This window comes from Phyllostomus discolor, chromosome 12, assembly GCF_004126475.2.
Source record: "Phyllostomus discolor isolate MPI-MPIP mPhyDis1 chromosome 12, mPhyDis1.pri.v3, whole genome shotgun sequence".
NCBI classification, from domain to species: Eukaryota; Metazoa; Chordata; class Mammalia; order Chiroptera; family Phyllostomidae; genus Phyllostomus; species Phyllostomus discolor.
This window is the reverse complement of record NC_040914.2, coordinates 63,453,979-63,465,514: the sequence shown is the minus strand read 5'-3', so window position 1 is coordinate 63,465,514 and position 11,536 is coordinate 63,453,979. Positions and strand designations below refer to the sequence as shown.

The 11,536-nt window shown below is 42.3% G+C and overlaps 1 protein-coding gene across 1 annotated transcript in view; it reads right to left on the bottom strand.

Moving 5' to 3' along the window:
• Nucleotides 1-3,716: 3,716 nt before the first annotated feature.
• ZFHX3 (zinc finger homeobox 3) overlaps nt 3,717-11,536 on the bottom strand; it is a 242,686-nt gene continuing 234,866 nt past the window's right edge. Inside the window, exon 10 of the mRNA XM_036012117.1 lies at nt 3,717-9,657. Coding sequence (XP_035868010.1) covers nt 7,973-9,657 — 1,685 coding nt within the window. The 3' untranslated portion in view covers nt 3,717-7,972. The remainder of the gene's footprint in view (nt 9,658-11,536) is intronic.

Here is an 11,536-nt window from a genome sequence, read left to right as displayed (position 1 = left end):
GGAAATATTCAAACAAGGTAACAGTGGAACAACATCTTTACAATATTGAAAGAAACAAATTTAACTGAATACAAATCAAACTTTGAAAACTATTGAAACATTATCAAACTTAGAACCATATACCAAAGAAATAAAACACAGACACTATATTCTATCTACAGACAATATGCCAAAGCTACATTTATAAGTTGTTATCCTCAGAGAAAAGGAAAAATCACCTACCAGTCATCCTCCATAGCCTTACCTACCTTTCTGATCTCAGTATCAGTAGGCTTATTTCCAATACTACCACTCTAGACCTGAATATCTGAACCACCTCAGAAAGGCAGTGGGAGTGGGCAGATTGTCATAACCTAGCCCATTTTATCCATTCTGTAACCTCAGACATTGAACCTTCTCACCCATCAAGACATGGTAAAGCAGGAGTGTGTCTAGTCACAAACAAAAGCAACCTAAAAGCCATCCTTTTCTTTGACCAAATCAATCACTAGAAGCTGGGCACTGAATGACTGAAATGTGAACTCCTGTCCTGTGCTCCTGTACAACTCAGGAGCAAAAGCTCCCTGGAGGATCTCTGGGCCCTCTAAGATATGAACAGACAGGGAAGCATCGGATATAAATGTATGGCAGTGGCTTGGTGGAACTGATTTATACAACTGCCGTCCCCAAATCCTCTGTGAAATAGAGTTAGAAAGCTGCAATTGCAGGGAACCTATAAGAAGTAGAGTTAATATAATAATAGCAATAGATATGTAGCACTCAGGTGCAATGGAAACATTTTACATATAATTTATTTAATCTTCACAAAAGCCCTCTAACACAGGTACAATTCGCTTCATTTTATGATGAGAGTAAGAATGCAAATGAAGTACAGTAGTGGAGGCAGAATTTGAATCCTTTGAGTCTGACTCCTGAGCCCACACTCTCAACCACTTTTCTTTCACGTCTCTCAGGAAATAGTGTGGTGGGAAGAAGGCACACTGGACAAAAGCTAAACACGTGGTTTAGTACCTTTTCCTTTCACTCATTATCTCACTGTCCTGAACACCTGGGACAGATGTCACCCACTTTGCTTATAGTTCATATTGAGTTCACTTCTAGTTCATACTGAGAAACAATCAAGAAGTGATTTTACAAAATACTTTTTAAGTGTCATTCAAATATAAGGGCTACAAGGGAGTCTAAAAGGTAGGAGCAATGCATAATGGGGCTTAGGAAAGAGGAGTGTATTGCAAGTATCAAGGCAAGAAATAACAAGTATCCAAAACAAGCCTTTGGTATTATAGAGTATCTACTGATGCCTTTATCTCTTGTTAGTCTTAGTTGTTTCTTAGCACTCATTTCTCAAGCCAAGAGATCTTGGCCTAAGAATAAGAGAGTTCATCTGAAAGTTTTCATTCCTGTGTTAATTAGGGATACATAAACTGGATTACATAGTCTGTTTGCCCCACATATAATAAGAAATGAAGCAGTCATAAAGGATAAAAACATCATTTTTGCACCTGTAATTGAAAAAGAAAACTGGAGGATAGAGCAGAATCAAAACTAATTGGCTAAGACATCATACAAACATATGCCTCTAGTTTAAACAAGAATGAAGGAGAGAGGGAGGGAGGGAGGAAGAAAGGAGGGAGGAAGGAAAATGCATAAGTTTGCTATGAACTAAAAAGTAATGGAAAGCTGCCTCTGTTTTAATGGTCCTGAGAACACTAATTTCTTTGCAAGTTTTTCCAGGGCCTTGGCTGGTCCGCCTCCAGCAGTAATGTACAAAGACTGCGCACGCACATCTGTCCTGCTGTAATTAAGGCTGCAGAGCAGCAGGTGTAAACTTCTCATCCTTCACCTTGACTCTTAAACCGCTTGTGCTCTTGTAACTTAAAATCTAAACTTCTTGAAAGTGATATTTGTAAGGCCGTTAGTCTGTAACAGGAGCTAGGCAGGCACTGCAGACATTTCTTTAAAGAAAAATTAGAAACAGCCACCTAACACACATCATTTTAAATTTTATGGGGGGGGTGGGGGCACTATTAATTCCAAGGAGATTAATATCCACATGAACATGATCTTGAAGCCAGATTGGAAGAGACTTTTTTCCCCTTAAGAAAAGCTTTTGTGGTAACAGAATGAGTCCCTTACTCAACCCTTTCTTAATGTAATTTAGGTGCCTAGCAATTTTCTGTTACAAAGGGCTCCACCATCGCTAAGCTTTTGTCTTATTTTCTGCTTAAAAAATGTATCTTTAGAATTTGAATTTTAGTCGCCTTGTTCCAAAGAGCTGAGGTGGCAAAACCTCTCTGCACATCTAGTTCCGTTTAAAATATTTCTGTGTGATTCTGCCAGATCCTAAAATAATTATAGCTTAGGAAGGCATGCGTGGTGTTGGGTCTGAACAATTTTTATCACCATACCTTTTTGTGGGGTCAGAAGATAGATCAGTGATATAACCATGTGCCAAGAAAACACACCAAGTTTGGAGCCGTCTACTTCTTGCAGGAACACCCAAAGGAAAGGTGCAACGCCTGGGGAGAGATCACGGTTTCATGAGGGACAGTGACACTACTTGTTTGGCATAGAGACTTCAGCACTGGCAAGGGAGCAAATTCTTTCTTTCTGAGTACTTATAATGCCTATGCCGATTGTAGAATTGTTTGCGATTTTGTGTTAATAAGATCACCGCTTCTGCAACGCCTGCTGGAAAAGGACTTGGTTGACAATGGCTGTCTGTCCAACACAAGAGTTGCATAGCGCAACTCCTGGGGTAGAGAAGAACCCTACTGGTCCAGGGCAGATGCTGCAGACCTTGCAAGGACAGCCTGTGATGCCATCCAAGCCCAGCTGCAAAATTTATAAATTATTTATTAGCTGTGGCTATAAATTAGAGATGAATGGAAGGCCTTTGGGCCTGATCTTGTACTCCTTATTAATGATTTTCAGGCATAAGAGGACAGTGTTCTCTTGTATGTAGGAATTACTAATGCTGCTACTATTTTACGAACTGTTCTCTCAAATTCTGCTCTAACAGGGAGTTAGGAAAGTCTTTTTCTAGGAAAGGTAAATGTAATCAATAATCCACTTAATTCAACTTACCTTTTTTATCTTCCTGTCATAAACACGGGATCCACTTCCCATTTCAGAGAAGTTGAACTTACCTCTCTCCTGGCCATCAGCAAAATTTTTGCTTAGAGTTGCGTCAAGTGTCTAACATTCTTGAATTAAAAATGTAAGTGATAGCCCTGGCTGGTGTGGCTCAGTGCATTGAGTGCCAGACTGAGAACCAGAATTGTTGGTTTGATTCCCAGTCAGAACACATGCATGGGTTGCAGGCCAGGTCCCCAGTAGGGGGTGTGTGAAAGGCAACCGCACATTGCCGTTTCTCTCCCTACTCTTTCCCCTCTAAAAATAAAATTTAAAAATCTTAAAAAAATAAAAATGTAAGTGCTATTAGGGCTCTCTGGGGCCAAATATTATCTAAGCTGTCAGACTTACTCTTCTCAACAAAATAAGCTAGTCAGCTTCATGTCCCAAACCTCTGATACTTGAATGAGTGCCAGACAAGTAGGAATACAAAGCCCCATTTCCCAGGAGTTTATGTACCTTGGAATAAGTATCCCTGTATCCCCAACCTCAATACTGTTCAAATTTACACTTCGTTGTTCATCAGCCTCTCTCTTTATCACACATGCACAAACACAAAATCTGCTGACAGAGACAAGAACTTTTGCTCATATTTTTTTAATGTATCACAATGAGCAGGAAACATACTTGATGAAATATTTTCAAAGGAGTATATTCAATTACCATCTACAATCAACTTAACTATGACAACAAAGTTTTTGTGACAAATTTTTTTTCAGTTTGAAAGTTCCATGTGGTTCTGTTTGTTAGTCTCCATGTATTTTGGTACAGTTCGAGATCAGCATTGTTTACAGTAACAAAAAAGCTAACAAGACTACATTATAGAAAAACACCAAGAACATCATTTTTGGTTTCACTTGCTCTATTTTTTTTGTTTTTTTTTTTGTTTGTTTTTTTGTACATTGCAAAGGCTGTTCATATACCTCTTCACCTCAGGGTCACGTTCATTTATGCTTTCTTTCCTACCCAAACTTGCCCCCCTCCCCCCCAAAGAAAGTAAACAAACAAAAAATCTAGTCAAAGCTTTGTTTCACAGTGGGCAGTATCTCAGCGCCAACAACCAACCAGTTCAATTTATGCTTCTATTTAAAATGTTTTAATTTAATTTATTATTTAAAAAAAATATATGTCCATGAACATCAAGTGCACTGGCTTGGGTCACTGCCTCTCTCTCCTGCAACTTCCTGCCATGCCTGATAAACTCAGGGTTAAACGCATGCCGTCTGTTTTACTTTTGCTTTCAATCCTGTAAAACTTTGGCCACATTCATCTCTTTAAATAGCATTTAATTTTAAAAAAAACCTTCCTAAACTTTTCCGTTTGTGTGTGTGTGTTTTCTTCTTAAGTTTCTTTTTGGAAGGATGGAGGAACAATGGATGAAACAACTCCCATCCTGTGGGTCAATGGTGCAATGAGACTGACTGATGTCTATCACCAACCCACACTGTGGAGTACTTGAAAAAAACAAAAAAACCCACCAACCAAAACATGAAGTGTGAATGGACGTGAAGAATTAATTTAAAAAGTGAGCTGAGATAGCCTATTCAGCTACCTACCATGCAGCAGACAGGAGTAAACTCTCTGAAGGAGACCGGTCTAAACAGTTGAGCATTGTAGTGAACTAACTCATGCTTTGTAAATGATACCGGTCACAGCCAGGGTGGATATTAGCCCACAAACATCTTAAGCTCCTGTTTGACTTCTAATTTTCACCATTGCTGACTGCTTTGCTACTTCTGGGTTAATGCTGAGAATTATTTTTTCTTTTTTGAATGAACATATATGTGGGCAGTAGAGTTGTAGAGGAAAGCATTAAGTGTGCAACCAACTCCAGGTTGAAACAACCACACAACCCCCTCTGAGGAACACTTGGTGGTGGAAGCATGCTTAGCCTATCTACCCAACCAACCACCTTGCTGCTGCCAAATACACCCACAGGTCAAGGCATGGCATAACAAAACACTGACAGTCACTCTGTCTCACAGAGGGAGGATGGCATAGTAGCTCAAAACAGAGAGTGAAAAAAGGAAAAAAACCATTGGGGAGGGGTGGCAACGTTACAAGGAAATGAACTTAAAGTTGAGGGGGGCAGGAAAGGGATAGAAATTGCACTATTACCAAGCAATATCTTTCTTTAAAAAATGTTTACAGAAAAGACCTACCAGAATTTGACAGGTAAAGCTAGTGTTAAATTGTTAATTGGTATCACATAAAGAACCAAAAACAAACAATTTTCTTCTATATGATACAGACACAGAGTAACATACAACAGTTAAATGGCAAAAAATATATATATATTTCATAGAGTTACAAACAAGATAAAATAATGGAAAACAAAAAAAACTGTACAACTTTAAAATTTAAAAATGTTCATCTCAAACACAGGGAGAAATACAAGACTTCTTGTTAAAAGAAAAGTTTGTTAAAACAGCAAATGTTTTGTGTACTTGTTTTTGACACCTTATGCTACAACTGGATACTGGTATGAATAGATAGATGGTATTCTTTAGTATTTCTACTTAAAAAATTAAAAAAGGAATTTGCACTGTGCATCAGCCTAGTTAGAAATATATACAACAGTTCAGGACCTACTCTTTCATTAAACTAAAAACAAATTCATAAAAATAAAATAGTCCCGGCTAAAAAAGAAAAGAGAGAGAGAAAAAAAAGAAATCCATTTTCAGATCTTGGAATGCTCCAGTCTTTTGCAAAGTTGATGAGTGGCTTCAGCAGTGGGGAAAGAAGCCCGAAAGGTGACCAATGGAACCTGCATTCACAGTCTTCAAAGTTCCCTTTTGAAACCTAAGGAAGAGAATGAAGGGGAGAAGGATTTCACACATTCCGGGCATGGGGAGATTGTTTCTGTTGATGTTTGGCTATGAAAGTGAAACAGCAAAGCATCTATTTGTCTCCAAAATCTACATTATAGCAGCACAAAGTTTTCTTTTCAAAGTTCAGACCATTTTTTTTTTTTAGATGAGAAAGGGTGTATGGTGCCGTTGTGTTGTGTGTTACAGGAATACGGATATTAACATAAACACAAGTGCCTCTTTCTTTTTTCGCTCTCGGTACATTGCTATCTGCTTCTTTGTTGGCTGCGCTCTGGATCACTCGCCACTCAGACTGCCTAACACAAGGACAAAACTTTGAAGTAAAAAATGTGTCTTTTGGTATATGGAATTGTCATCAACAACTGCCTCTCTGCTTACAGAAGAAGCACATAACAACCTGGGAATCTTTTGTTTTACTCTTTCTTTTATTAAACTAAGTCTTGTTTGTTTAAATCAGAAACAAATTCTCAAGTAACAAGAACCCTTTCCCTTTTTTTCTGCATCAGCAGTGAAAGGGTGTGTCTTTGGATTTTATTTAAAGCATGAAATTTCTTTTTCTGAGAGGAAAGAAAACAAAACAAAAACCAAACCCCTAACCAAAAACTTTTTTAGAAAAGAAAAGCACACAGTCCAATTACACAAATCGAAACAAATGTTTTAGCTTAGGAAAAGAATATTTGAAGCATCTACCAAACAAGGAGGTTAAAAAGGGGTGAAAAGAAAAGCCAAAGGAAGGATAAATTAAAAATAAACACACAAGGCTAACAGACACAGGTAACTAGAATTATATGTCTTTAAAAAGTTTCAACTCCCCAACCAAAAATAATCTGTGAGGATCCTAATGACCCCTAGAACCCTTTGAAATTCTTTCTTTAGTTTTATAAAATAATTCTGCAGCTACCCCCTAAGAAATGAAGGCAGCTACCTTAAGTGGGAGATTATAGGATGGGAGGTGGGAGGAGGAAAGAGAAAGTGGAATTAAGGGACAAAGGGGAGAAAAGTTTAGGCGAATCAACGGATTGCAATCTATCTGCTAGGAATGAACAAGACAACATCAAATGAGGAGCTGTCAGCTGGACCATACAAAAAGCTAAATGTACACAAAAGGTTTTTTTTTCCTTTTAAATCTACCATACTGCTTCAGTTCATTTCCAATGCAACAATCTACTCAACACCAAAAATGGTCATATCTATCATAAATACAGAAAGTCAGTTTTTAAAACTTATTTTTTTAAGCTACAAGTCCTCAACACTCTTTGTGTGTGGGTTTTTTTTTTTCTGAAAGTGGGAGTGCTTAACTTTTCACCTTGAAATTGGCTTCAGCAGAAAAGCTATCCTTAAAATCCCCAGAAAGCTAAAGCAGTTCACATTGTTTTTCTCGAATACTTTCTGCCCGTTTTTAAATTAAGAAACAAAAATTTTTTCTGGAACAAAAACAAAGAAAACAACGAAAAAATATTTAAAACAATGATTCTGAAAACAGAACAAAGTGTGAGCGATTGACCTGAGAATAAAAAGACATTACATTTCTTTTTTTCTTTTAGCAAGCCATTGGTATCTGAATGCTAAGATAGCAAGAAATTTAAAACTGGAACAAGGTGGACTGCTTTCCCATACAGTGCATGCCGGGCTCCTCTGTGCTATCAACGTGGGGCGTTTATTGAAAAGGGGCAAATATACAAGGGGTTTAAGCTCCGAAGACGTTAGGGAGGCCCTGTGGACTTCTGTTTCCCAGACCAATAGTACCTTCAAAAGGACACAATGTAACAGGGTTTGGGGTGGGTTTTTTTTTTAATATATTAAAAGAAAAAAGACAAGAATGTAAAATCACCGGCATAGATAGGTATATGGGAAAACAACCCACGCTTTTTCTTTTTTTTTCCTTTTTTTTCTTTTTTTTTTCCTTTTTTTGGTTAGAAGCTTTGGAATTGCAGTTAGTCTGTTTTTGAAATTGGTTTGTTATTAATTTTTTATTTAAATTCATTTGTATTGTTCATCTTCAAAGCTTACAATCTGAAGGTGTCCGTTCCTACACTGGTCAGACCACTGTCCTTGGGGCAGCTGGGGTCTTTGGGACCCTCCACCGGGCTCGCCGGTCCGTCGGACTTTTGGCTGAGATCCGTGTCAGACTCCTCCGAATAGTCGTCTGTTGGCATCGAGGGCTGAACCCCTGAGGTGCTGCATGAACTTGAGGTAACCGTTGAAGATGAGGAGAGAGGAGGAAAAGAAGGGGGCTTCGCGGCCGAAGCCCGGGAGACCACTTGCGGCCAAGACTTCCTGGAGGCGTGGGGGGAAGCGGAGGACGAGGACGAGGAGGGGGCGGCGGCCGACGGGGGAGGGGGGCTGTCGTTTGAGTGAGCGGCAGACTGCGAGGTAGATGCGGTGCTAGGATCGGGGAAGCAGGCAGAGTGAGGTAATAAACTAGGGTGCTCTTTGGCGTTTCTTGCTGCTCTCGTGATTGTTCTGTGTTTGTGCAAGGCCGACTCGAGATGTTGACTCAGAGCTTCCTCCCCACAGAGCGCGCTCTCGCACGCCAGGCAGTGGTACGAGCCGCCGCCACTGCCGCCACCGCCGCTGCCGCCGCCACTGCCGCCGCCCGTGGGGACGTGAAGCACCATCTCTTGCAGGTTCACCACAGACTGGCCGAAGAAGCAGAGGGACTTCAGGTGGCTCCTCGCCGCCTCCTCGTCACCGAAGCCCGCCTGGCACTTGCGGCAGACCAACTTGTACTGCACCTTTGGAACAATGAAGGGGTCGTAGAGGGAGTCCACACTTTTGCTTTCTGCTTCTGGCTCTTCGGGGGGTTTCGGCAGGAGGGGGGACACCTCACGGGGTGCATTTTTCTGCTCTTCTGGTTTGGGGGATTCTTTGGCAGGGTCTTTGTCTGGGGAAGCAGCCCCAGGGGGGACTGGGGTTTGGCTTGCTTTGGGCTGCTGCTGCTGCTGCACTTTTTGCTGCTGCTGCTGCTGTTGCTGTTGTATTTGCCGCTGCTGCTGCTGCTGCTGGATCGCCTCCTGCAGACTCTGCTGGTATTGCTGGTACTGCTGCAGTAGGGAGCCCGGGGACAGCCCCATCAAGGCCTGTGACAGCGCAGGGCTGTAGGGGAACAGGCCTTCCATGCCATACATAGGCTGTATGTACCCACTCTGCAGGGCGCCAGGGATCTGGGGGGCATAATAAGGAGAGAAGCCTGGTACAAAGTAAGGAAGGAATTGGCTCGTGAGCAACGATGTGGGGTCCGAAGTCAAGGCTGCCTGCAGGGCCTGCAGTTGTGCAGGGTCCACTGCATACTCCATGGTGGGCAGCGGGGCAGAGAGTGTGGCTGCGGTCGCTGTGGGGGCCTCTCCTTTCTCCTTCTTGGGGACAGGTAGGGCTTCCCCTTTCCCTTTGTGTGCCTTTTCCTTCTCCTTTACCTTCTCGCTGTCTTTGTCCTTGCGTTGCTGCTGCTGCTGTTGTGGCGGGAGCTGTGGCGCAGGTGGCGGCTGGGCTGCTGGCGGCGGCTGCACCTGTGGCTGCTGCTGCTGGGTTTGTGGGGGTTGCTGAGGGGCCATCGCCATGGTGGCTTGTGCTGGGGTCGGGGAGCTCAGCGACGCTGAGGACGGTTTATTTGGTAATCCAGATGTGGGGAGGCCAGGGGAAGGAACTGTTGTGCTGGGCAGACCCATCAAGTTCGGTTTTGGAGACGTTAAAGCTGAAAAGAATGAAGACAGAGAAATCATGTGTCAGTCTGGGTGATAAGGTTTTAGCTCAAGATGTTTGACCTGTGTCACCAGCACCAAGACTGAGGTTTCAAGGGTTAGACTTGAAGGATCCTCTCAAAACTGATGTTTTCAACACAGGTGTCGACCAGGCTCAGGTTTGGAGAGCCTCATATTCTAATCTAGACCCCGTCCTGGGTCAGCTCCCATACCTCCACTTTCAACCAAACACCTTCCTGCCCAATGTCACACCCACCCCACTAGTTCATATCTTCTTTGCCAAGCTTCTAGATACCATTCTTTCTGCCCAAGGCAATTAGTCTGGAGGCCCCCAAACTAGCTGGTATGGAAGGCCTTCATCAAAGCTTCACAGAAATACTACAGCCAAGAGATCCCACCAGAAGTTGTCTGGAGGAGAGAGGCAACAGCAGAAGAGAATGAAGGAAAGCAAGGAACCTGGCCAAGCACCAAGACCATGTGAACAAAACACAGGCTATATACACTGACTTCCATTGCTGCAGCCAAATGGACATGTTAAGAGGGTAGAGAGAGGAGGAGGAATGGGAAGAAATAAAAACAATCCATTCAGGGGAAACTATTCAGATGCCTTGGCTCAGCTAATCTGCTTTAACAAAATCTTTGACAACCATCTAGGAACAGGATTCTGGAGTCTGCTAGAGAAATGAACATTTTCTCTTCTTGCGCCTGTTCGGATGACATTCAGTCCTAGGGCCATGGAGGGCTGAGAAACCAGCCATAGGAAGAGGAGAAAAACACGTCAGAAATAGAACAGCCCAAAGTGCTGTCACCATTAATTACAAAGACATCACAACCTGCATCAGGAATCACTGCTTATGTGTGGCAAAGGTCTTGGACCATGTCCCTAGGCCCACACGGGGTACAGCCCCATCCTCAATCACATGCAGGCCTAATCGACCACTACCTGTAAAACTTCCACCCAGCCCAGAGTCTGATCAGTCTTCCCCAACCCATACTCTTCCGAGCCGAGTCTTTTGTTCTAGGGTCATGGAAATGATGCTGCTGTGGGTACAGGTGCTTTTCAAAAGTTCAACTTCATGCCATTTTGCTTTTATTAAAGATCTACATTAATACCCGTTTTTGCTAAATGAAAGAAATCCGGAGAGGATTTTCACACTTTTACAAGAAAAGGCAAAATGTGAAAATAGCATTCAGCTTTTCTTTTACAGTGAGCCACTACAGAGGCAGCATGCACCCCGAGCAGCAAGAGTAACACTGCCAAGCTCCTTCCCCAGGAGCTACACTCAGCAATGTCAGCATTACGCTGCCATAGCCATGAACTGTTTCTGTGAGCATCTGTGCTTTATCTTCATTTACTTTGTGCGTTCATTAGCAAGATGTGTCCTAAGGTGATTGCTTCTTCACTTCACACCATTTTGGCTTATAAAAGGTTTCATGGGAACATTTTACTCTCAGATATTGAGGCAAACCTGTACACCAAACTACAGGTTTGTAAAGACTAGCAAGATGGTGGGGAAGGAGGACAACATTATGGTGCAGGGGTGGGGAGGGGGGGAACAGGATGTGCTGGGTGATGAAATGCTGAGAGAAGAATTCATAGGTAGCAGCCTTCAGATCATCTTTACATCTGCCACACCCAATAAACTAGAACAGTGTGCATCTCCTTCACTTCAGAGAGCACCAACATGTAAAATCAAACATCCTATGGCCCCTCGCCATTATTTGGATCACCTTCTGCCAGAAAGCTGTGGTAGGGGGTTCCATTACGTGACACTCCTTATGAGAAAACACTCTGAAGCCCAAAAGCGGATGAAGACACTGTTGACTTAAGGCTACAGTGGAACATTGTTTACTGGGCTATCACAATGCATT